Genomic DNA, 27,301 nt, shown 5'->3' with positions numbered 1-27,301 from the left:
TAAAATAATTTACTTTCTATGTATGAAACGGGAGATAAAAGAAGGAATTTTAAAGAGGTTTATTGATTATTAAACTCAGATTTTAAACTTAGTCCTTTGTTTCTGCTTTATCATCTTTTTGTCTTTAAATATGGCTTTCATTCAAATTTTATTACTATTTTTAATCATTTTTTTGAGTTTGTATTTTTACTGTACATATGACAACCCACTTCTTGAATTTTGAATCTTGGAAATATAAGATGGAGGACATTTGAAGCCTGTGGTTGCTGGAAAACTGATTTAAAACCCCCTCATCGACTGCTGTTTCAAAATGAGCTGCTTTGTCTGTATCTCAAAGGAAAAGGCGCTCAAATTATCTCCAAACTAACACCAGAGCAGCGGCACTTGAAAGCAGCATTTGCAGTTCCGAGAAAGCCATTACGCACGCACGCGCCGTTTTCAATGATTACGACGCAGCCCCGCGTGGAGCAGGCAGCTGTTTGAAGACTCTTGACCGTGTTTGTTTTATTAATCGTCTCGTTAATGATGAAACTCGGTGTAACGTGGGAGTGGACGGACAGCTTGTTGCGCAGCTCTCAGGTCAGCTGGTAGCAGCTCAGTGGCCACAGCTGGGAGCGAGTTTGTTGAATCATGCATGTTGACAGCGGCACTAAACCACCATGGTAGCTGCAATATACGACCACAAGCTGTCTGACGCTGCCCGGGAATGAATGAACCCGGTACACACGTTAAGACTGGGACCGCGTGAAGAAGAGTAAAGTTGGCAGTATTTCTTTAGACACACCGCTTTATCTTCAGCGTTTGCTTCAACACAGAATTTCGCCTTTTTTCCAACCTAACATTTTCCCGCACACTCGACGACTGCAGACATAAATGATGAAGTTCAAGCCCAACCAGACCAGGACGTACGACGGTGAAGGGTTCAAGCGAAGAGCGGCGTGTTTGTGTTTTAAAAACGAGACAGAGGACGAGGTAAGATGAGCTGAACTATCACAGACATGTCACACACATGACTGAGTTTCACTTTAATACAGTGTCTGTATTTGAGGTGATTAGCAGAGGTGAACATAACTTGGCTGAAACTCAAAATATCTGACCTATTAAACAACAAGCTGGCACTCACAGTAACCAGCCCTCAGCAGGAGACCATCCTTTTCATTTCCTGTCCAGGAGGAAATCCACATAACTCATAATTCACACAGACAAGGCATCCTCATTGTGTCCTGGCTGAACAAACGGTGCTGGCTGAGATATTGTCACTGACAGACCTGCACCCTTTTAAGATTTTATTTATTGGGGTTTTCAAAGTAAAACAGTGGCAGTAATATAAGATTGAAAATAGAATTTCTGATACAAAAAAATTTGAAAATATTCAACAAGTTAGCAATCAGAAATAGAGTGATTGTCATGCATGTATAGAAAAAGCAAAATATAATATTTACACATAAAATTAATTGTTCTATTTAAAACAATATAACAGTAATATACTTGAAAGAAGGTCAAGAGTCATTAGATGAATGGGGGTATCAAATATAACAGAATAAGCATATCAAGGACTACATTTTGTAAACTTGTGCTGGTTGTGATTACAACTATTGCTGATTCTTGTTTGTTTTTATTTTCATGTATTTATGTTTGTCCTTACTTTGTGGCTACCATTAGGTTTGTCTCAATTGTGGGTTTTTGTATTGTATCAGCAAGAGGGTTCCAGGAGGGGGCCCTTCTGGTTTTCTCCGGGTACTCCGGCTTCCTCCCACTGTCCAAAGACATGCAGGTTAGGTTAGGTTGCAGATAGTCTGGGGACCTGTCCAGGATGTACCCTGCCTCTCGCCCAATGTCAGCTGGGGTAGGCTCCAGCCCCCCGCGACCCTCAAGAGGATAAGCGGTTATGAAAATGGATGAATGGATAGAAAAAAATTAAATTAAAAAACGGGGGATCTGGGCTAGTTAGGGGAAGAAGTTGGTGCATCTTTCCCAAAGTGGTCTATAAAGGATTGCTAGATCTGACAGAATTTGTTTGCACACCCTCTTAGGGAGAGTTCAATCTTTCCCAAATGCAGGTGGTGCATCCAATCCTATACAAGGGCAGAATGGGCAGGAGCCTGTGTTTGCTTCTTATATCAGTCAACATGCTTGTAGGGTTACAAAAAATATCATACTTTGGGAGCTGTTTAACATAAGATCAGAACCTTTAATACCAAAGAGTGCAGTCAGTGGATCAGGATCCACAACTCTACTCTAGCAACTGAAAAATATCTTGCCAGTATGTTGTGACTGTCAGGCAGTGCCAGAACATTTGGGCTAGTGAGGCTGGTGATTGGACTAATATTTGGATACATTTTACAGAGCTTTTTTTTTTTGTTAAGTGAAGTCTGTGCAATATTTTAAATTCTAAAAGTCCATGTGTAGCACAAACTGAGGAAGACTGTACCAGTAATCGGGCTTTTGTCCACGACTCTTCCAGACTAGCAAACCCCCAAATCACTTGCCCACCCTTCAAGATTTGAATTGGTCACATAGTGCTTTAACCGCAGATGCATTTCATAGGTCTAATATTGCATGCAATCAAACATGAGTACCACCTCGGTATGTCACGCACCTGAGCCTTTAAATACCATCTGTCATTATAAAATGCTGCATCTCCATTTGCGTTCTCTTACATACACTGGCATTAGCTGAAGTTATTGTACAGGGGACTTTCCTTATCAACATAGGTCTTTGTGATCACTAATCCTTTGCTGAGGCAACATGCAACCCCTCAAATGTTACCTCAGATACTAAGATGAAATGCAGCCTGCCAAGGGCATGTGTTTATGAAGTGGGAGGGTTGTTTTGGGGGGGGGGGGGGGGGGTGTCAAAGACTTATTTTTATTGAGTTATGGTTTTCTAAATATTTAGGAGGATATATCTCCTGCATCCCCCCTGAAATTGGTGCCAATGCAGATAATTTCAAGAAGGCCTATATGCACACTGACATGACAAAGTTTTGAATATGACTCCCATTAGATTCACCCTGCAGCTAACATAAGCTCTTAAGCGTGCTGAACCAGTATCTATGAAAAAAGCGCAAGCATTTTCCAGAACATATCTTACTTTCATTTGATGCTACCAAAGGTTTTTACAGTTGGTGTAGTAGCCTACTGTAATTAAGACAGAGTCAGTATGGAGGAAGTTATACACTGGGGGCAGGGGTTGTCCTAGATCACAGCGTGTCTGCCTAGTGACGGCAGCCCATCTCAGGACCACATTTGATAGGGGGAGTGGGGTCGTAAGGGGGCTGTTGGGGGTTGAGTGTTACACTGTGTGCGAAACACTGAGTGACCTATCAGCTGCAATTTATAGAAACAAGGTGCAGGCACTTGCTGTTCCATGACAGATTTGCTTTCCTCCTCCTCCTCCTCCTCCTCCTCCTCCTCCTCCTCCTCATCTATCTCTCTCCCTGTTGCTTTTCATCGCAGTCTCTCTTCTCTTGTGCTGACATACGCTAAAAGTCACTTTGATTACTGTTGATTGCACTGGAGGATGATGAAATGGTCTCACATCACATGCCATGCTGATCTCATCCCTCATTTTCACTGTGCTGGGCTTTGATTGCATGTGTCACACTTCATGTGGTAAACTATCCAGGCTGCATGCCTGGTTTACAGTCACTTCCTCTACATGTCAGCTGGGGTCCAGCAGTACAGGAGCGGGTCTGCAGAAACATACCAGACAGGATGAGTTAAAGTTGTTTGTTCTCAGAAAAATAATGTATTTTGTCCATTTTAACCTTTTTAATTTGAGGGAACACAACATCGTTGCATGCTGTGTTTTAAATCTTTGTGTTATCATCACAAGTCTTGCTTTTCTTTTGATGCAAAAAAGAAGACTCACTGCTGCTACTTTAATGCTTGTGATTGACTGTGGTAGTGTTGTCACGATACCAAAATCTTTGTTTCGGTACCAATGTGAATTTCGATACTTTTCGATACCCTTTAGTACTTTTCCTAAGGAAAAGTTCTTTTGGATACAAACAATAAATAGTAGGGGTGTAACGGTACCAAAAAAAAAAATCATGGTTCGGTCAGTACCTCGGTACGGACGTCACGATTTGGTAACTCAAATGTTCCACCAAGTTTGTGTTGTCTCGTGTTGTCTCCCTTTGTGAGGCAGACTTTCTCTTGTCTTTTTTATGCGCCAGCTGCGAATGTTGATACAGGTGTTGTCATACACACCACTTGTGCAATCTGTGCTCCAATAGGAACAAGAAAGGTGTTTGTGTGCATAATTGAGTAAAATAAATTAACTAAATTAATGAATTGAATCAGTTTCAAAGTACCGGTATTTTCCAAATGCAGTATAGTACCGTTTGGAATACTCTAGTACCACGGTACTATTTTAGTACCGGTATACCATGCAACACTAGACTGTGGTCATGTTTTATATATGCATGCATCTTCTCAATGTCTTCACCCCTTAGATACTCTATACCATGAAGCATTGAGGGTCAACACAAATCTCAAGGCCCTCACTCACCATTGCCTCCTATATGCTCAGGCTGACTTGCCTGTATTGTCCATCCACAGACCTTATCACTGGCATGTCCTTATTTATAATGTGAAACTGTCACAAATGCAATGGCCTGCCTTCGGGCCCTTCTAAGGTGATTTTTGACAATAATGACACGTGAAACAGCTGCTGTATATGTTATTGATTTACTGGTTTACTCATATGATGTGTAATTGGAAAGCTATGCTCCTTGTAGTGCCATTAGTACTGAACATTTCAAGACACAGCCACCACAGCAGGCTCAATAAACGCTTCTGTCGGACAAAAACCAAACGGTTATAACTCACATATAAAGTGTTATCATACACAGATTCATATTATCCAGACTGACACACTTAACACAGCTCCAATTTCATTTCTCACACACTCAAAGGTCCAGATGATCTAAATCCAGTGAAATATTCAGTCCCAACACATTATTATATCCACAGATATCCACGAACTGCCTTTGCATCATTTCAAAACTAGCTGACTAACTGATCCAAGATTTGTTTACCTGATGTCTTGGTATGAGGTGAATTCTGTTTTTGTCTGTAACTGTTTCATGTTGTATGTGCTGCTGCCTGCCTTGGCCAGGACATCTTTGTGAAGGAGATTTTTAATCTCAATGGCGCTTTTCCCGGTCAAGGACATTTTAAATAAAATAATAATTTAAAAAATCCTAGTTGCTGTAGCTGGCATATCATGTAGGGTTAGTTATTGTTGTGTAAATAAGGAACATGTCTCTGGTTAATGAGTAGCTTTTACAGCATAAGCAATGGGCAAGCTAGCAATAAAACATGAAATTATAATCAAATTTGGGATTTTAGCTGTGTAATATGGTTGGAAGCAGAATTTTATTAATTTTATATTAACAAGAGATATGAAATTATATCAGAGATGTAGGTAAAATCACAAACAAAATAGCAGTGCATGACCTAGCACATTCCGCACCCTTGGCCAAGTTTTCCCTGGCATCCCCCAACCTTCCCAAAATTACTATTTTATTATTAATTATCTTTTATATTCATTGTATTAAATACAAACGTATTAATGAGAAATCCAACATAAATAAACAACTCAGCTAACAAACAACAATAATAAAAACAATCAATAAAAGAATACGGTCTGTGCAAATGTTCTAATAGGTTTTAGTTTTATGCTTTACATCAAACAAAATCCTTTTATAAATGAAAAACAAGAACTGCAATAACTCATTTAGTTAATGTATTATTCTTAATTACTCATAATAATTAATGTTGACAATATGTAGTGGTCGCACAGTGTGTTTTAATGTCATCACACTGTTGGAAATCCGTAATCAGTGTTGAAGTATCCTGTCTGTAACACAACAGCAATAAAGATTGAAAATGATACTAAAGCTGCAGGACGAGAGTATTATAAACAACTCACAAACAACAAACAATTTAATATGAGTATAATATCTGTCAACAGTATCTTAGTTGAATTGTCATCAGGTGTTGATCAGTTTAAGCTGATGTTTACGTGCACAGTCAAAGCTCGTCCCCCGCTCTGAGCTCGCACTGAGGTGTGTGGTGTCTGTTGGGGTCATTAACCTCCTCTGCTGAGCCCTTTTGTTTTCATACAAAAAGGCGACTGCTGATCCAGTGGTTTTTGAAAAGCCTTTTGGCTGCGAGTGTGTGTGCGTGAGTAACTGCGTACGTGGAAGTGCCTACGTGTTTCACTCAGCGTTAGTGTGAAATTGCGCATGCATGTGTGTGTGTTGTGTGCATTTGTGTCAATGAGACGGCTACCGGTGTTTCTACAGCCCCCAGGGCCCTGCACAGATAGTTTATGGGGCAGAGATTTAAATGAAGCTTTGCTCTGATCCCCTGCAGCTATTAATTTACCGCCTCATGATCAGTCAGCAAACACTTTACACCGAATCGATGTAACATACAGTGTAACACTCCTGTTGGACATTATATGATGTTTGGAGAGATCTGATTTCACTTTGACATTACAGGGCGTCAACTGAAATCTGACTTGACTCAATGTTGCGAGACAATAAAACATGGTAACTTCCAAGGGGTGTGAAAACATCAATTAGGACTGTTTTGTAGTTTAGCTGAGAGAAATTGATAATTTAAAGTTCTGCAACATAACTGATTAAAGAAATCAAAGTGGAAAGGTGCAGGATCGCCTTCAGGGTTGCATCGTCCTTTTGCATCCTTTGGCATCTATAGTTCGCATTTCTTAATAAACAACTAACTAATTGTCCATAATTAAATACCTGTATATAATAATCATAATGTGAAACATGCACTTAAAGCTACAATAGGTAACTTTTATTTCAATCAGGAAAGACTCGTTCTGACTTATATGGGCACATAAGTATGAGAAATGTGAAGAGTCTTTGGCGATGAGACCCCATCGTCATCTATTGCAGGAGGGTGGTAAAGACATAGTAGATTAGGGATCCCCCCTGTGGAGTGTAGATGCTGGTGGTGGTGGTGGTGGTGGTGGTGATGAGATGAAGAGGGCGCTGAGGATCTGGATGTGAAGAGGAGTGGGCTTTTGATGAGCTTGACCTGGGCTTGGCCTGGATAAAGTGACTGGAGGTGAATGGGGTGGAGGAGGGTGCGACAATTCTGTCTAAAATGACAGCTGACAGGAGCAGAGAGGAGAACAGATTTAAAGTCTGGCAGCAGCGACATGAATGGCTGGAGGAGAATGTAGCGACGATGGCTAACCGGGAGAAGGAACAGTGGTGGAAGTGGGATAGAGAGAAAATTGTGAATGGATAGAAACTTCATAAATATAATGTTTTGTCATATTTGCTTAAACTGTGACTATATCCTGACAGTAGTACATGAGACAGATAATCTGTGAAAAAAATCCTGCTCCTCTGGCACCTTCTAGTGCTCCCAATGGCATTTGCAAGAATCGATTGCACCTGAATCAAAACAACCAATCAGAGCCAGGAGAAGTCTACAATCCAGCTGTTAATCCCCGCTCACTCAGTTAAGCTCACTTTATTCAACATGCGGCTTCAGCAGAAGCTTTGCAAACATAATTGCTGAGAAAACTGCCCATCTCTCCTTTTGTCAACAAGAGCGTACATGGCAAAGACAAGTTCACAGAAGAGGACTGACGATGGAAAGAGCGACCATTATCGGTCTTCTTCTGTGAACTTGTCTTTGCTGTGTGTGCAGCATGTACACAAGCAGTGACTGACACTGTCTCTGATTGGTTGGTTTCGTTCAGGTGTGGTAGATTCTTGCAAATGCCATTAGGAGCACCAGGAGAAGGCATGGGAACCAGATCCTTTTTTGTCTCGTACTACTGTCAGGATATAGTGACAGTTTCAGCTAATGTGATAAAGTTTTTTTTTATTATTATTTTTTTAAATAAAAGTTACCTACTGTAGCTTTAAGTTAACACCTTCCTAATAGGGATGCACCGAATATTTGGTAACCGAATATATTCGGCCGAATATTGCAAAAAAACACACATTCGGTATTCGGTGGAATAAGTTAAAAGCAAGGCCGATAACGCAATCAAACAGCGTGCCATGACAGGCGGAGTAAAATGTCAGCAGTGTGGTGATCCATCCGTCACCGCACTTGCATTTGCGACTAAAAATAGTTTTGAGCGAGCAAAATAGGCTTAAATCATTCGGCACGCTGTGCGAGCAGCCTACAGATTTCAACCAGCAGCAGAAACGAAAGGCAAATCTCACCGATTGTGGGTTGAATTAGGGTCACAGACACAGACAGTAACGTTAATGTATTCCTGTCAAATACGGTGGCCATCAGCTTACCGGTGACGGAGAAGTCGGCTCCAATAATATCCTCTTCTTGGCGTCATGACTGCCCAGAAGTACCTGAACAGCCGAGCCAGGTGAACACAGGTATGTGATGTGTCAGAGGAGAAACGAGCTGTTAACGGTCCACAAACCTCACTGCACTTTAGGGACTGTTCTTTACTTATGAAGGGACTGTCAGGGGAGGAGGGTGGCTGGTTGATTCTTACTTTATTTATTTATTTTATTTTGATCCCCCCTATGTTAATCACTCATTGATGCTGTTTTTGAAGTATGAATAAGTCAGTAAGTAATTTATTCCATTGAAATATCATTGATGTATTATAGAAAAGTGATTTATCTTTTTATAAATGACAAAAGGCACATCTGCCTCATTTCGCTGTGGTATTGTGATACTACTCAGAACCATGATATTTTCATTGGTATCGCACAGTGGGATCCAATTTTGGTACCGTGACAACACTAATCTGGAGGGGGTTCATCTGCAAAAACTAATGATAAACTAAACAACGATATTCGGTATTCGGTACTCGGTATTTGGCCAAGCGTTTAATATTATTCGGCTTTGGCTTTGGCTTCGGCCACAAATTTTCATTTCGGTGCATCCCTACTTCCTAATATAAAAAGGCTCAATAAAGAGTAGGGTAGAGAACCAGTGATGAAGCTAACCCTGCAGCCAGTATACATAAGTATTTACAAAGTTGCCTGTGTTAAGAATAAGTCATGTGCTCTCCAGAGAGTCTGTACATGCAACACAGAAACCTCCACATACATTAAAGCAATTATATCAGTGATCCAAATCATGTAAACAGGTAAACAGGAGCTCTTTGTGAGTTTCAGGCCGTAGTTTAATAGTGTACTTATTCATGAGGTTGATGACTGAATAAGCCGTGAACAGCGAGACTGTCAAAATAATGTTTAAGTGCATTTCTGTCTGAGTCCTGATAATTCTTGTGGGTTTTATCTTACTCCTGACCCGCTTACAGGATTGAACTACCAAGCCAAGTCACACAGCGTGAAGTTTCACTCATCACAGTAATTTCTGAGTGCAATAGAGTCCACCTTTGACAGCAGTGAAGATGTTATCATTAGTGCTCTTCACAAATCTGCCATGCTTCCACTATCAGGTCACAGGAAGAACGCAGACACATCTAGACGTTGGGAAACCTCTGCAGGAACAGTTGTGTGCGCCTATAGTGTATAACATGCAGTGTGTCGCCTTATTTTTGGCACTAGTTTTTAATCACTCTCCGCTGTCAAGAGAGCTATTACTTACACGTCACATGTCCAAAAGGATTCAGGAAGTATTCACACGTGAACTTAATGTGGGTCAGTGATGCCAGATAGGGTTTAAGGTCAAGTGACTGCATCTCTAGCGGGGCACTGTGCTTTAAAAAGATCAAACTGCATGCGTTTGAGGTCAGTTAAACATAGTGTGTGGCTTTAGTTTGATTATGTGAGATTAGAATGGTGATTTATCATCTTTTTTGTCATGTTTTATAGCTCCTGGAGCTTATAATGTTTTATTGTTGTCTGATTTTAAATACTAATCATTTGTTTGTTGTTTGTTAAGCCATTGATGGCTGAAATGAGTCACTGAGAGGTTTTTATTTTATCTTTATCTGTTTTCAGTGTTGAGGTTTTTGCTTATGGTACTATTTAAAGGTTGAGTGCAGGGGTCAGTATCCTCAGGCACATGTTCCATTGGTACGCATTTGCTTAATCAGTGCCACATTAGCAATGAGTAGGCAAGAGAATTTTTTTGAAAATGTTGAAGTGCCTTTTCATCTGCGTGCCAAATTACCTCTGTCATAGCCACGCACATTCTGTGAAGACCCGCCCTGTTCTGCCTCTGATTGGCAAGTACCCATCACCTTCTTCCTAGAATGCCAGTGGAAAAACAATAGCACTGCCAGAGCAGGCTCATTAGAAGATGGCAGGCCCGCTAGCCAAGAAAGCTAAAGTGAAAGTCTGGGGCTTCCAGCCCTCGTGGACAGAAGAGTGGGGTATTGTGTTTCAGAGGGTCTGAGCTGTGTATATTTTATGTTATGAAAATATTGTTTACCAAATGACAAGTGCTGAACATCAGTTTAAGACTGTACAATAGAAAAAGACATGGTGGTGCAATGGTTAGGATTGTCACCTCACTGCAAGAGGGGTCCTGGTTAGAACCTAGGGTGGGGGAGCCCTTCTGCACGGAGTTTGCATGTTCTCCCCCTGTCAGCATGGGTTTTCTCTGGGTACTTCGGCTCCCTCCCACAGTCCAAAAGACATGCCGGTTAATTGGTGACTCAAATTGGCCGTAGGTGTGAATGTGAGTGTGAATGGTTGTCAGCTGTATGCGTTAGCCCCGTGATAGTCTGGCCTGTCCAGGGTATACCCCGCCTTTTGCCCAATGTCAGCTGGGATAGGCTCCAGCCTGCAACCCAGAACAGTGGTTATGGAAAATGAATGAATGAATGAATGAATGAGTAATAGAAAACACACTCAAAGTTTTTGCCACTGCTAAAAATCTTGCTACTGAAGCAAGTCATCGCATTACTTTTTGCATTTGTGAAATTTGGAAAGTCATTCACTATCGGATTGGTATTGGCCGCTGATATTAGCAAAAAACGTGCATTGGCATCGGATCGGACTGCATGGAAAAATGCAGTAATGCAGAAATGTTTTTCTTGTAGTCCAATCCAGATTTTCCGGCCAGCCCAGCGCTCCGCAATTCAAGCAGTCCATTCCAGTGATCTGCTCCAGCACTACTATCAATTCACCAGGCCAGCACGCAGACATTTATACAGTCTATGGCAGACACACAGGAAACAGCAGCACCAGGCTGGCACTGACACTACAAAAATAACTGAAAAGGAAAGGCTGCATTGTTTGTTAAATGTCAACAATGTCTTGTGGTGTTAATCTATTTTTTATTTATTAGAGGGCCAAAGCACAAGTGTGTGGAGTCTTGCTGCTATTTTAATTTCAGTGTTAGACATTTTAAAGATTTATTGTGTTGATTTATTTTCTATTTATTATGGGGCCAAAGCAGCCAAAGCAAACCAGCTATATGTTTTATTTAATGTTAATGTTCATGTTTAAAGTTTGTTTATTTAACCCTGTTCACAATAAACAGGTCAGTTTCTCATACCAACTGTTGTGGATCATTCTAACTAACCTGATTAAGTAGTTGTTCTTGTTAGAGTAATATTGCTTGATCAAACCTTTTCTAATATGACTGACAACAAAATAAGTGAATATGTATAATACGCGCTTGGATCGGTATCGGCCAAAACTGTAAGGCTGTAATATCTGTATCGGATCAGAAGTGAAAAAGTTGGATCAGGACATCCCTACATTCACTTATGGCAAACATAATAAGGAGGCTTTTCTCTGTAGTTTAGAGATTTTGTTTGATGATTCATCAAACAAAGAGATAGTAAATTCAAGAATAAAAGACATTCTCATCTCAGCTAGAGGTGTTGAATGACACATCAAAGAAATGTCAGAAAACAGAGTGCAGCAGACAGCTGGTTTGAAGGAAACCATTGGAATTAGCTTATGAAATTGTACTTTATGAGAGCGTGGATACGAATGGCATACACTATGTTTGGCAGTCATGGCAAGATACTGTGATTTGACTCTAAAGGAGGAGCTCTGCTGCTTAAAACCAATGCCTCAGACAACGAAGGGTGAGGACATCGCCAAAGCTTTTATCAAGCAAAGGGTTGCCATTCTATTGATATGGCACACTGATTGACAAGTAAATTTAAAAGTGGCACTTAATATCAAAAAGATCGTCAATCCCTGGTCTACTGTGTAGGATTTAGTGGCATATGGGTGAGGTTGCAGATTGCAGCCAACTAAAACTTTGCCATGTGCCAAGCATGTAGGAGAATTATGGTGGCTAGCACGGAAACATGAATGGCACTTTGTAGAGCCAGTGTTTGGTTTGTCTGTTCTGGGTATTGTAGAACTACACGGTGGACTCTATATGTAGATATAAATGGCTCATTTTAAGGAAATGAAAACACAACAATTCTTAGTTTCACATGATAAAAACTAATGAAAACATTGTTGTGATTACTATTGCCTTTCTGCCAATATATTCCCCAAAATCCTGCAAACTGTACTTTCAACTATTTTGTATTATTTTACATAGTCCACCTAAAATATTATGAATTTCTCATAGATGTTGGTTTTATTCTATCTGCCTGTGCTCCCCTCTCAGACTGTGAAAGTCTCAGGCAGGAAAAGGGAGTTAGGTTTTAGTGTTGGGAAAGTGATATCAAACATCATGTTGCTCCAACAGCCACAGTAAGAGAAAAGCAGTTTGTGCTTTTAATGCGGGAACATCAGATTACTCTCATTCACTTATTTTAATTATGTGGCAAAGAGCGTGACATGCTCAGCAACCCAATTCACACCGCACTCAAATTGCATTAAGTAAATGAAGTGAATGAAGGGCATGACACGCGAGATGTTGAACACACATCCTGCCGAGTGACTAGCAACCAAACTCAGCCGCCACCAGACACCTAAAGTGGTGTCGGACTCTAAACTTGGGCATGCCGTTGGCGTGTTTTTGGCACTCCAGACTCAGCAGCAGAGACCTGACGAAGGCCTTTCTCCTTGGCAGGTGCTACTGGTGAGCAGCAGTCGTCATCCAGACCAATGGATCGTGCCAGGAGGAGGAATGGAGCCTGAGGAGGAGCCGTGTGGGGCCGCCGTCAGGGAGGTGTATGAGGAGGTGAGCTCATCCACTAAAGGCAAGAAAATAGGCATGAATATCATGCAACTGTTCTTCTGCATTTTGTGGTTTGCTCTACTTCAAAGTAGCCAGTGCAACCATCAAATGTAGGGTTTTTTTGCATGTTTAACTACAGATCGCATACACATGACACAACTGCTGACCATTTTCCAAAGCATACTGTATGTATCACGGTGATTCTCTATCTCCCAGGGAGCCACTGTTTTCAGTTTGTACTACTGTGAAAATGGACTTTACTTTCAACTTGATTGCTAGTTTATCAGCTTTATTTATTTATTAGGGGGTAATAATAATGCTGCATGATAAGTCAGGTGACACTTCTTTGTTGATGAGCTCAACCCGTTGTGGGGATTTCCAGCATGTGAATAATGAGTCGGCTGATCAACAGCATTGCTTTCACAAGTTGTCATAAAATGAAAGTAAAAGATAAACAGTAAACAAACAAGGATATTGTGCAATGGATATTGTTAACTAGGTCATGCCATGTGTTTAAAGGTCCAGCGTGCAGGATTTAGGGGGATAAATTGGCAGAAATAAGTGTGTTTTCTTAAGCGTATAATCACCTGAAAATAAAAATTGTTGTGTTTTTGTTACTATAGAATGAGCCGTTTATATCTGGGTCCTCTTCCACAGATATCGCCTTTGCACTGACATGTTTCTACAGCAGCTCAGAAGGGACAAACCAGACACTGGCTCTAGATAGGGACATTTGTGTTTTCATGTCAGCCACTGTAGTTAGCAGCCCCTCCACAATGAGCCATACAGTGTCAGAGAAACACTGATTTGTAACGTGAAACAGCTTTATCCAGTGTTTTTACCAGTTTAAATCACTTGGTGCATTTGTTTTGGAGATTAAGAGACCTCTGCGGATAATTCAGCTTCTGGTAAAACCTCTTAATGATGACCTCTGAAGTAATCCTAAACCAGGGTCCAAACTTGACACACAGGAGAGGTTTCAGCTGGTTGCAGTCTGCAATCCTCACTGCTCAATTCCACTTGATCTTACACACTGTTCCAGTAAAGGGTCTCTCATGTGGAAGCTGACTTCCCAAGACTTAGATGCTGGAACTTCCCACAAGCATGTGAATGCATCATAAGAAAAGTTATTAAAACTCAGATGCAGGCCTGCATCGCGTGATGATAACATTGACAAAAAACATAAAGCAGGCTGAGAAGTCACTGTGGTTGGTAATGCAATTAGTGTCTGCAAAACCACTGTAATGTTACATTCACAATACTAGCAAAAAAAGGCATTATTGACAGGTCAGTGTTGCATAGTTTAAAAACAGTTTATGCTTATATTCAATTAATTTTGATAGGCTAGAGGCAGGGATACAAATTATTATCATAATTATAAAGTGAGTATAGCAACAACTCTGGAAGGTTCGTGTCAACACTGGTCACAGTATGAGATGCTCCCACTGTTTTATGAGCCAGATGCAGATGGGGGATGGAGATATTTGGAAATGAGACATAAATTGCCAGTCGATTGTTCTGTGGTTTAGTAAATGGGGGTTGCTGGTAGTTGGCCAGAGTGTTTGGAGTGGAGTATGCTGTGAGCCTCTGCCTTGGATAGTAGTGTGCTGACAGTTTTGAAGTATGGCGGTGACATTTGGGAAGGGTTTCCAGTTACCCACATCCTGTGCCTCCAAGATCAGACATGTACCTGAATATAGATGAGCTGCAAACCAACTGCTGGAGCAAGCTAACAATTCAAAACGTCATGGTTAATACCCCGCTGTCAAGTTCAGTGTTGATGTGATAGTTTTAATTTGTGCAGATGTGAGATTTGTCTGTCCTGTCAGGCCATTTTCAGATTTGATTGCTGTATGATCACTGCAATGATCAAAATATTGTTTCGACAGAAGTGCTGGAAAATATGTAAATGTGAAGAATCTTTTGTGGTTTCTCACACCTTACCATAGACGATAGCTGTGTATCAATTCTACACTACATACTAGTTTTAATTAAGCAGTTTTTGAGTGTCTTATATGTTTAAAAGTGACCAAATGACAGCCTGCTAAAGAGTTAACAGCATGCATACTCAAAACTGCTTTATTCTTGTAGCGTGATATTGATTTTACCACACAGTTATGTACAAAGGAAATTGGGGAGCTGCTTACAGCTGCACAAAATTAAAATAAATTGCAAATTGTGGTTTTAAATGCTTCAGAAAGATCTTTGAAAACATACCACAAACATAAAAAAAATCTGGAGAAAGACATTTTGCTTTTTATTTGTTGATTTTGAAGTATGTGGATGTTTTGTACATTTATAATGCAAAAATGATATACTATAAAGTCAAGTATAATATAGTGTACAGTCAGTAAGTAGTATGGAGTTGGGACACAGACAGCAATTGTCTCTGTCTGTTGTGGTGTTTGAGATGTCCTCAGTGGTCTTGGCTGTTCTAAAATGAGATGTAAAGTCTGAAACATGCCACACAGCAAGGGCTGAACAAAGCCATGAGCTCCTGGGGTGCCTTTGTGTGTCTCCCACCCTGCAACAGGGAGATTTATTTATTTATTTTTTTAACAGAAAGTCTATGTTACATGCTACCAGTATCTGCTGACTGGCAGCATGCTCCACAAGCTGCCTATCTTCAGTGACACACTCTAAAATGGTGGTTCCTAATCTCTTTTTTTGTTGCTTGTAATAAAAAAGGTGGGGATCAAAGCAGTCTAGTGGCTTGTGACCCGTCATCTCAGGTAGTAGTCTATAGGTTTGTGACTAGTTAAACTAAAGAGTGATTTGGAATATTTTTTCAGCACCCTGAAGAGGTTAAAACCAGTATGTGATAAGTTCAGTGTCCAGTATGAAAATGAAACATAGTTTTGTAAAGCTGATTTTGCTTATTTTCTACTCCACTGGTCATCTCGTGACCACACTGATTTTGAAACACTCCTCGTGGGTTTTCCAACCCCACGTTGGCTAAATCCAGTGGCTGTGGTCTTTTGAAAGTAAATTATTACAAACTGTGTGTAAGCAGAAATGGATCTTGACTGATGTTACGGGGAAACATTAAACCTGGAAGCCATTTTCCTATGTTTTTGAGTCTACTAACAGAGACAACATTTTTTTAAATTGGTCCAGTTCTGAGAGAGACCGCTCCAGCTGCTGCAGCAAAAATAATGTAATGTAATGTAATCCCTACGGACAATATACATCCATTAAAAGTGTTTGTTTTTGCCACTGACAGGCTAATACTTGCTTGAGCAGAGGTCTCGTTCTGAAATATTGCAGACTTTTCCATGTTGTCCACATCAGCTTAATATTTATCCCTGACACTGAAAATCTAGATATCACTAAGCTGCGCTTTCTGGACTCCCAGCACAACAAACTCTTCCCGGCACTCCTCTCTTCAGCTCTCACTAATGTTCCACCTTTGTTTTTCTGCAACAAGTCAACTCTCACCTCTCAACAAGAGTCCTCACTGAGCGAGACTTGGTCACAAAAATAAACAGACTAGGCACAGAAAAACATTTAATTTCTCTGTCAGGTCCTTTCCTTAATGCTGTCACACACTTCTAATAACAATCTGAGCCTGTCAGTGGCAAAAACAAATACTCTGAATGGGCATAAAATGATCTAGGAATGATGACGCTGCAGTCTCTTTCACCAATATGGCTGGTGCGGTCTCTCTCAATACTAGACCAGTTTAAAAAAAATGGTTAGTCTCATTAACACAAAACCAGGTTAAAAATTACTGAAGTTTCCCTTTAAGCCCCCTCGTCTCATCATCCTGTCCATTGGACTAAGTTATGGTCTGCCTGCTCACCTCTAAGATGCTGAATTAGCAATAGCATACATATCAGAACAGAACCAGCTCTTCCTAACACCAGGTCGAGCGTTCTCACTGTGTTGCAGCTGTATGAAAATATCACACCGTGACAGCTTTGTTAGTAGAAATATATCAGTTCCTGTGAACTTGAGTGAAAAAATCTACTTAATGATTATCGTGTAGTGTTTAGTACCAGTAATATAAGATACTGTGTGGTCACTCAAATGTAAATGTGCTGAATGACACTTGATGTGTATTCTTCATGTGTGTGCAGGCTGGCGTGAAGGGAAAGCTTGGCAGACTACTCGGGATCTTTGAGGTGAGCTTGTCAAACTCATGGGAAATTGTAGTAAATTCTCACATGGCAAAAAATACATAACAACAAAACATTTTTAAGTCCTGTATCAACTTAGCTGGTAGCCCTGCTGTCATGCTAAGATGCCTACATAGTTTGTTTTTTTTTTGCTCATGTAAAAAGGAACAATACTGTGTTGACATTGTGTCTTCTGTTGTAAATGAAAGCTTTGCTTGCGTTGCATTGACATGGTTTATTGCAGTGATATAAATCATCCTTCATCCTTCATGTCTTCATCCAAATCTTTGCAGCAAAATAAAGACAGAAAGCACAGGACGTACGTCTACACCCTCATAGTGACGGAGACACTGGAAGACTGGGAGGACTCTGTCAACATTGGTATGCATTTATGTTCAAGTCTCACTTTCTCCTGTTTATTACTGGTTGTTTTAAATAAATCATGCAGCATACATAACACATGTAGGCATTACATTTATGTGTAAATCGTATTACTGCGCAGATCATAATATTTCTGTGCACAATCCTAAAGACACACAGAAGTGATATACCGTCCTGTTGGCGGCAGAGATGGTGGACGGTTGAGACATACTGCTGGGGCCTCCAGTCATCACTGTAAACTGAGAAACTGGGACACATACTTATCTATGAAGTCAAACCACCCGATCTGCAGTGTTTACAGTCCTAAAATACTGACTGAAAGAAAATTTAGCAACAATTTGTCCTCTGAAATGAACTGCATGTGTGCTCCACAGCGTTATTGATACTCTGGGGGTCAAAGACTTCATTTGCTGCATTCTGGTGAATTTTTGTGCACTAATGTGTGCTGTTTCTACCTTAAGTTATGGTAGAAATTCTTAAGTTTCATCAAAAAAAAAGTCTTTTGTGGGAGACAAATGCACATGTCCCAAAAATGAGAGGCAAGTGTCCCTGCGTCCCCCCTGAAATCGACACCAATGAGGAGCTGTCATACTGGAGGTAAATAATTAGTGCTGAGGTGATTAATCACTTAACCGAACATTAATCTGCAACTATTTTAATAACCCACTAATTGTTTAAGTCGTTTCTCAAGATAAAACATTTTCTGGTTCTGCTTCTCAACATTGAGGATTTTGTGCTTTTCTTTGTTTTATTTGATGGTAAACTGAACTTGAAGATTTCAGACAGTAGGCTTGATAAAATTACATATCTGAAGATGCCACCCTAGGCTTCAGAATTTTGTAATTTTTTTGACATTTTATAGATTAAACATAATTGATAATGAGATTAATCATAAGGTGCAGCCCATATCTTCCATCACTGACTACGTTTACATACAAAAAACATTTCCGTTTTTGCCCTTATTCCCGAAATGACAGTATTCCTACTGAGTTGTTCACTTGGCTACTGAAAATGAATACTCCACTAATATTCCTGCTTACATGCAGCCATGCATGTTTATATTAATGTGCCCTAACGTGTCATTTATCACATTAAAATATGACAAAGTGTCACAGGTTTTCTGCCATGTAAGAACAGTGCACATTGTAATTGTTTTATTATTTGTATGCAGGTCTTGGTTATACAGTGCTGTCTTTGAACCACTAAATAGTTAGTTAAATATAATATATGTGCACACATTTATAGTTTTGTGCAAGCTGAATAAATTAAAAATGTAAGGCAATGAAAATAGTAATGTTGGTAAAATAAACATGAATTATATTTTTTCTTCTTTGTGTCAGAATAGGATTTTTTCCATTTATCATCAACCGTACAAACACAGCCTCCCTTTTTCATTCCTTCAACCACCTTATTAAAAAGGTCAGAGTTGTGATATTTCCACATATCCAAAAACCTGTTGATATCCAAGTCTTTTTTAATTTTTAAAAGTAGGTGAGTTTCTCCTTCTGACCTTCTTTCTTTTGGTCATGCATCTCTACATCAGCCCTGCAAACTGTTGACTAGCTGGTTTGTGTGCAACTCAAAGCTGAGCGTCAACAGGCAAGAGATTGTGTGTCACAGACGGCAGTAAATAAACCGACTGAGACACGTGTTTCAAATGAGCTGTATACATGTCCATAACATTGGCACATCCCACGTTTGAATTGGAAAATGGCAATTTGGCAAAAGGCTTTATTTGGAATATTCAAACAGAATATGCTCTTTACACGACCCATATCAATTTCAGAATGAATGATAGTGGAATATTAGTGTGCACGTGGTCACTGTAAAATTTCTAATGTTGCCTGTAATGTGGGTTATGTACAGTAATGTGATCACTGTGTTACCTGCATCAAGGAGGAATATGTTTTCGGTTCAGTTTGCCTCAAAGCTACTTGCCTGATTTTCATGAAACTTGGTGGATGGGCCAAGAAAGAACTCCGATCCAAATCAGGGGGCGGATACATGAATTATTTTTTACTTTCATTAACATTTCATGGAAAGGGCATATGCTTCGGCAAAGGTCTCTGAGTGCCCTTCAAGTTTTGAATGTGTTTCTTTTTTCAAATCTAATGCTTTTCTTTGGACTCAGCAGCTCAAAACGTTAACTATTCCTAACTGGCCTGGAAAAAAGTGGTTGTGACAATTTACTCCCTTCACCCACAGAAATAGAGTTCAGCCTGTTCACGAGGGGGAGGAGTGTTTGCTGTGCCCGGTTGTTTTCCAGTTATCATCACTCACCACAGCCCCCCCTCCTTACTTGTCCTCTCCTGCCCTGGGCGAGGGCTGAGCTGGTCTAATTTACTCTCCCTCTCGGCTGAAAGGCCAGTGGTGGCGTACTTCAGGGTGTCAACATAAAGTGGGCGAACCCCTCCCCTCTCACACCGCCCACTGATAATCACAGGCCACGTTGAATTCCTTCACCAAAATGCTGCGTGGAGTAGAATAGGAGGAGATGATGGGTTTGAAGTAAAGCAGAAATAACTCCCAGCTGATGGTTTACTGGACACGTCGTTTGGTGGAATGTCCATCTTCACTCTGACTTTACTGCAGCAACATGTGCTGAACAGTTTATTCTTGAGTTTGTTGTATAATATTGTGGTTCAGCAATTTAAGGTTATTTTGCCTGTTGAGCAACCTCACTCACTGCTCAGTCAGACTCACACTTACACTGCTACAGAGCTTTAGAGCAGAATGTCAGTTGCAGTTTCGTCTCAGTTATCCGTCAGTTTCATTAAAAATAGTTTGGTTAAACCCCAAAATACACGAGGGCAAACAAGAAGAGCTCAGTACAGGAAAACACTGAAAACGTGGAAGTGGAGCAGCTCCATGCTGAGGCATTATACAAGGGTTTAGCACTGTGGTTCTCAACCTTTATTTGGCTAGCACCCCCCTCCCCATTATCCAGGTCCCTTACTGCCCCCCATCAGTTTAAAAATGTAGGCTAATTGTCTTCCCAGAATATTAATGTTGGAAAATTACAGATTTAATTAAACTGGACAGTTGGAATATCATTAAAATTAGTTTCCCAGTGAGCAAAAAAGCCATGTGAATAGAAATTATATTTACCGTAAAACTTCAATTAGAAGCCCAGTCCCTTTCACTAACCAGGTGTGGCTACACATTTTGACAAATAAAGGCCTGTCTCAATTAGACACCTGGTTTGGTTGCGAAGCAGCTCATGTTTTTAACAGAAGTTCTTTGGATGTATAAAACCGTATTGTTGGCTACCCACTTAAGCTAACGTTAGGTAGCTGTTAAGCTTATACAGATATGAATGTTTAAACTCCTGTCAATGTGGAAATGCTATACATCTTTAGCTCAGTTAGATTCTTGACAATTCAATTGTTTGGTTAATTTTGCTGAAACCATGAGCACCAGAGGAGACTGTAATTCATTCAGATTTACTGGCAGGTCTCCACTCACATAATCTTTAAGTGTTGGAAAAAGGGTGTCATAATGCTCTCTCTCTCTGAGGCCTTGTCTGTCACAGCTAGATTAAATGAATGATTCATACCTGATTTATATAAGTAATATTCATACTGCTTCAAATAAACAATTTGATATTTTTCCATCTTTGCTGTGCATCAGTTTTGTGCAAAGGCCTGTCCCAAATATAAACCTGTTGACCTCAGTGATTTAAGCAAATAATAGCCTGTTTCATTCATACTTTAATAAGGTCTCATTATTGATCACACACAGCAACCAATCAGAAGGCAGTATGCACCAGTTTATGGTGGAAATGTCTGTAGTTACGTAAACGCAAAATTCAGGCACCATGGTAACATATTAACATATCATGAAATATAATGCAGTAAGGCTCTCAAGCATCTTCTCCTGTAGATTAACTTTTCTCATTTATTGTTATTCTTGCTGGATCCGCTCTAATGTAGGCATCCCTCTTCAGTCCTCACTTGTGTCTTTTGTTGGGGAAGTTACCTCTTTAAACTGTGCATGTGGCACCTACTTCAATGATAAATTCATTCATTTGAATTAATTCATAAACGCCCCAGACTTGAAGAGCTCATGCATTTTAAACAAGATTTCTGCGAATATTCAAAATTTTCTCCACATTCAAAACTGTGCACTCTGAGAAGTCGAGAATTAAGCCATTAATTTTTTTGCTCTGCGCTCTGGTATCCCTTTCAGACAGAGCTCTGTATGGGACTATCTCTAGATGAAACGAGTGTAAGTAAAAGGCTTTGCACTGCTTCTCGTTGGAGGTGGAAAACTGTATCTAGATCTAACATAGAGCAGGGAGAGCTGACTGTACAAACCACTAATCTATAGATGAGGTGTCTTGCTATGCAAAAAAAAAAAAAAAAAAAAAGTGATGCAAGTTGGACCCGAGGACAAACTGATTAGATTTTGGTGGTAAAAGGTCAAAGTCACTGTGACCTCACAAAACATGTTTTTAGCCATAACTCAGGAATTCAAACACTGATAATGACAAAATGTTCACACAAATGTCTACTAGGATAATGTGATGACATTTTATATCCAAAAGGTCAAAGGTCAACCTCACTATGACATCATAATGTTCTGAAAACACGTTCCTGGACATCATTAAACAGCATAACTCAGGAACAGAAGGGGAGACATTTGGTCAGATACTGAACTTGAGTGTCTACATTGAAACTGATTGTGTGTGAGGCACCTTTTCTTAAATCCTTTTAAAGTCTTCATTACATATATTATACGAGTGTGGACAGACAAGGATGTAAACTGCAACTTGACAGGTTGGCAGAAGCATAAAACCACAAGGCGGTTACTCTAATTGTTGATCAATCGGGCCAAGTGTCACTGGGCACAACAACACAACTCTACCTGTTGATCAGTCCTCATCCTCTCTTGAATGTTTCCACAGGAAGGAAGAGGAAGTGGTTCAAAGTTAACGAAGCCATGAGGGTGCTGCAGAGCCACAAGCCTGTCCACGCAGAGTACCTACACAGGCTCACAAACACCTGTAACCCCACCTGCAGTCCTGTGTGTAGCCCGACTAATGGCAACACCCCGAGCTCCCAAATGACGGACAACAACACGCCTCACTATGTCGTTTGCCCCACACAGGGCTTGGATCGAGCCAACAGATAGGACCGTCACCAGCAGCAAGCAGTTCTTCTGAGAGGACATCAGGATGGACATGTGGGAAAGACTTTATTACTAACGCAGCTTCTTATTATGTACAGTATGGACTTCTTGAAGTTGATTTGAAACCCATTTTGAGAGTGCCAAAATGTTTTCCAACTATATTTAAGATTTTATATGTTCATTTTTTAACAACTATCACCAGCTAATAGAGCAAATGTGTCCCTTTAAAGTGTTCAGCTTTAGATGGATTTTTCAGTGTGCTGCTTATGCAATGTAAACGTCTTGTTTAGTCTTTGAATGTTGGACTTGCAGTGCACGCAAGTGTTTGGGTGGTCTCCTGGGAAGTGTTTCCTCTTAGAGGAAGTTATACCCTCACAGTGACTTTGTGCCAAATAATGCTCTTCTGGAAGATGTTTTAAAGAGGAGTAGTGTTCGTGTGTATGAATCATTTATAACAGTTCAGTGTTTTATGAATTGTTACGACCCTCTTAGGTTGTAAAACTAAATGTCGCGTCACTATTACTCAAGTCTTGTGAGGTATTTTGCCTTAAGAGAGCTGAGGGCAAAGTATGCTATGATATAAGTGTGAACAACATTGCTCCTCCTGTAATTACCTCCTCACATGTACACACAGTATCATCTCTAATCACTAGTAACAGTGTAACACTGTAATAAAGATTAGGCGAATATCTGCAAACCTGCCACCACGCTGAAATGGAGACTTAATCTTCTTCAAACATTCTTTTGTTTTTACATATAGTTAATGTCAGACTGTTAGAGGTGCAGTGTGTAGGATTTAGGAGCATCTGTTGGCAGAAATGGTGTATTATATTCATAACTATGTTTTCGCTCGTTCATAATCAACTGAAAATGAGAATTGTTGTGTTTTTGTTGCCTTAGAATGAGACGTTTATATCTACATATGGAGAGCGTCCTCTTCCACAGAGTCCGCCATGTTGTTTTACAGTAGCCCAGAATGGACAAACCAAACACTGGCTCTAGATGGGGCCTATCATGTTTTAGTGTCAGCCACTGTAGTTCTCCTACACACTTTACACCTAGGAGAAGTTTTAGTTCTGCAACCTCACCGCTAGATGTCCTTAAATTCTACACACAGGACCTTTAAAGGTATGCTATGCAGGATTGTCGGTTACTGTTGTAAATATGATCTCTAGATTCGATGCATTTTTTCCGTGCTGTGTCTCCTGGTGTTTACCTTTTTTATAAAACCGTGAGCGCTGTAGGGGAACACGTTCATAAACGTCCCAAACACATGAAATAAGAAAGTACAGGCAGATGGCAGAGTATCTGCAGAAAAATACACAGGAAAATCCTGCATAGTATGACTTTAACTTGAATAAATTACAGCATATTGATGCAGTCACATAAATATCAGCTTTTAAACTTGCCTTTAAACTTGAAAAAACACGCCTGTGTCCTTTAAATTCACCCACTCTAACAAACAGAGTGTAAGGAGTTGATAATTCTGTCTGAATATCAGGCATAATCAGCAGATACTCAGTTGACAGAGACTGTTGATCACCTGAGACGTCAACTCATAGTCCACATGTGGTCGGTTAAATATACTTTACTGATTATTTCCAATTAATAAATGGTGCTGTTATTATTTTAAGCAGAAGAATAAACAACTTCCCTTCAGCATTTTGTGTTTCTTTTAATTTTAACTCTTTTAGTTTCAGTTGAGAAGTCACTGTGGTGACGTTCTGGATACTGTGAACATTTATAACTACACTGAGGACTGTGAGGTTTTGAAAGCAACTCTTATCTAGACACAACAGTTCAATAAATGTTAGACATGCAGTTATTCAATTCAAGATTGCTCGTACACTCCACTTCACAAAAACCTGAGCTCCATGCTATGTATCATAACAAGAAAACAGGATACAGCTGTAGCCGTGGCTATGCCCCAGGCTCCACTCCTTCTGGTCTCATATATTTGACTATATATCAAAGGCTTGCAGCAAAACAATTACACCAGACCCTTGTCTCGCTGTATTTGGGTTACCTGTGAGCTGTCATATATAATTACATTGTTCAGGCCAGCTCGCTCTGTGCTCTGGGAGCAAAACAGCTCATTCAACAACAGTGGAACCCTGAGTTTAGCCCACTGATCCACCAGTGGTGGAAGGAGATTGAAAATGTGATTCATATGGAAGGCTCTGAATATAAACTTTTTAATGAGGAAAATGTAATTCTAAAAACCTGGAAACCGTTTTTGACAAATATAAATGTGGTATTGGAGTCTGGCCACGAAAAGAGCAGGAAGTTTCACTGTCAGTTCAGTTTTAAGGTTCAGGTTTTCCAATAATACATTTGTTTGAGAAGCACTGAGCACACGACTGGATAAATGAGACTTGGATTATACTGCACTAGTTGTGTGAGAGCTTGTTAACGGGTGTTTTCATATAGTTTTACTGTTGTTAAACATGGTCCCCAGTCAATCAGTAAATCAATATGTTTGCCATTTTTCCTTGGAAGCAAGAAAAACAGTATATTCCTCACAAATTCAAGGTAACACGGCATGACTAAGTGATATACAGATGGTCATTTTGTGGAGGAAGTATTCCTTTAAACGAACAATATGTAATATATACCGTATTATAATATATATATGCTTCTTTGTCAACAAAGCTACAGCCAGTATGTTCTCCTTTGAGATTTCCATCCTGATGCATGACGTGTGTTTTTGTTTTGGCCTATGTGTGGACAGATATGAAACAAACAGGCACACAAACGCAGTGTACTGCAGCAGGCATGGAAGCAAGCAAACTAGTTTAATCAACAGAAATAACGTCAGATACTACTCAACTTAAAAGGCCTCAGTGTTTTTCTAAAAAGCTCCATCATCAGAGACGTGGTGAAACACAGGTATTTGAGACAATGATCCTGATAAATACAGTTTTGAGGTGAACACAATGATCTGATTCAACTAGCAAGACCTTGAATGTTTCAGTGACTACATTTCAATTTAAAATAATGAAGAATGAAGTTACTATAATTACATGGCAGTGTGGTAAAAAGGCACACACATACATTCAACTTGTTTCTGTTTGACTGAAAAGTAAAATGCAATTATGTAATTTAGCAATCAGCTGGTGATGCAACATTACATCTGAACATAGTATCTGAATATGGAGCCAAAGACTTTTGGACAGTCCCTAAACCTGTCCATTCCTAAGTAAGTCATGTCTGCCATCTAGTGTTGGGAGGAGGAAGTGACACATCATCAGGTGATTCTGCAGAAAAACGTACAATCAATACACTGTATATAACTCTGTCGTCTGCCCACTGTGGAACTACAACTCGTGAGAAATAATCAGGTTCTGGCAGTCGGTGTTTAGTCAGGGGGACACTGGCCTCAGCAGGACTTACTTGACTGTACATGAGACTGACACAGGGGGATGATAAATCCATCATGATGCACCTGCAAAGAGCCGTCCTCCACCTAGAGGCATACAATTTTTCCTTGTTTATAACAGAGTCACTATTCGTACATAACACAAATCCCTGAAATAGCCTAATAGATAAGAAAACGAACAGTCAGCCATGAAAACTTTTCAGGATTAATGAGCTGTGAGGCTGGTTTTCTGAAGAGCAATTGAAAATCTCTCTTTCGCTCTCACTCCTGGCCTCGTCCTTCTTATCTCAAATGGGATTTCATGCTGTGAAGTGTTAGTTCACACGCATGAATTATGAATTGCACAATACTTAGAAAGTATCAGTAAGAGGCCACTTCATTGTGTCTTTAAAATATGCTTGAGCCTTCTACAAAACATGTTTTGACATCACTGGCTTGGTGTTAACACCACAGGCAGTAGGCATGACAATTATTTTGTAGTATTCAGGTGACACGAGGCACAGATGGAGACTCTGAAAGTGGAAATAAATGATCCACAGATTTAAAATGAGCTGTGAGGTGCTGGTTTTCTGAAACGAAACTGTAAATCTGTCTTTCTCTCTCCCTCCTCCCACTCTCTCTGGCCTCCTCCTCCTTCCTGTCTCTAACTGTAGACCATCACTGTTGGGTGACTCTGTGGTGACTCAACAGTAAGAGTTAGCATAAATGAATAAAAAGTTAGAATGAATTAAACAGTGTGCCATACAGTCTAAGACTTAACACAGCAATGTCTTATACACACTTGAGACTTCTAAAACAACCCCATAGAGAAGATGAATTACATGACATTAGTGTGTTTCACATATATTTAAGGACAACTGAAAATTCAGTATTAACAGGAGTATTTGGTGGTGATTATGTTTTTACACTTTGTCCATGTGAAGACATTTAAAGCAGACACCTTTAATGAGATTTTAGCTTTGAGTAGAATGTGTTTAACCGGATTTCTTATATTGAATCAGCTGTCTAATGTATGTTTGGTGTAAAGGCAATGTCAGACTGAAGATGGAGACGGAGTGTAGGTTAACGAGTTGACAACTCTGTCTGAATGTAAGGCAACCAAAGAAAGACAAAGTTCAATACTGCAGACTGCATTATACCACAAATATATCTGCTCAGGACACTATTATTACCAAGTGCATTTGACAAATGTGAAGTCAAGTCCTTTTAATGTCTGGAGAATTACAATGTGCTTAGTCTGATTCTTC

At 40.0% G+C, this 27,301-nt stretch overlaps 1 protein-coding gene across 1 annotated transcript; it reads left to right on the top strand.

The window, feature by feature from the left end:
- The first annotated feature begins 457 nt into the window (after positions 1 to 457).
- Positions 458 to 24,334, top strand: nudt4a (nudix (nucleoside diphosphate linked moiety X)-type motif 4a). The gene is made up of 5 exons (XM_049575201.1): positions 458 to 972; positions 12,939 to 13,049; positions 17,126 to 17,170; positions 17,458 to 17,545; positions 22,452 to 24,334. The coding sequence occupies exons 1-5, from the start codon at positions 874 to 876 to the stop codon at positions 22,676 to 22,678; spliced, it is 570 nt and encodes a 189-aa protein (XP_049431158.1). The 5' UTR covers positions 458 to 873; the 3' UTR covers positions 22,679 to 24,334.
- The last annotated feature ends 2,967 nt before the right edge of the window (positions 24,335 to 27,301 follow it).

The sequence above is a fragment of the Epinephelus fuscoguttatus genome, linkage group LG4 (assembly GCF_011397635.1).
Source record: "Epinephelus fuscoguttatus linkage group LG4, E.fuscoguttatus.final_Chr_v1".
NCBI lineage: Eukaryota > Metazoa > Chordata > Actinopteri > Perciformes > Serranidae > Epinephelus > Epinephelus fuscoguttatus.
This window is presented reverse-complemented; position numbering and strand designations above follow the sequence as displayed.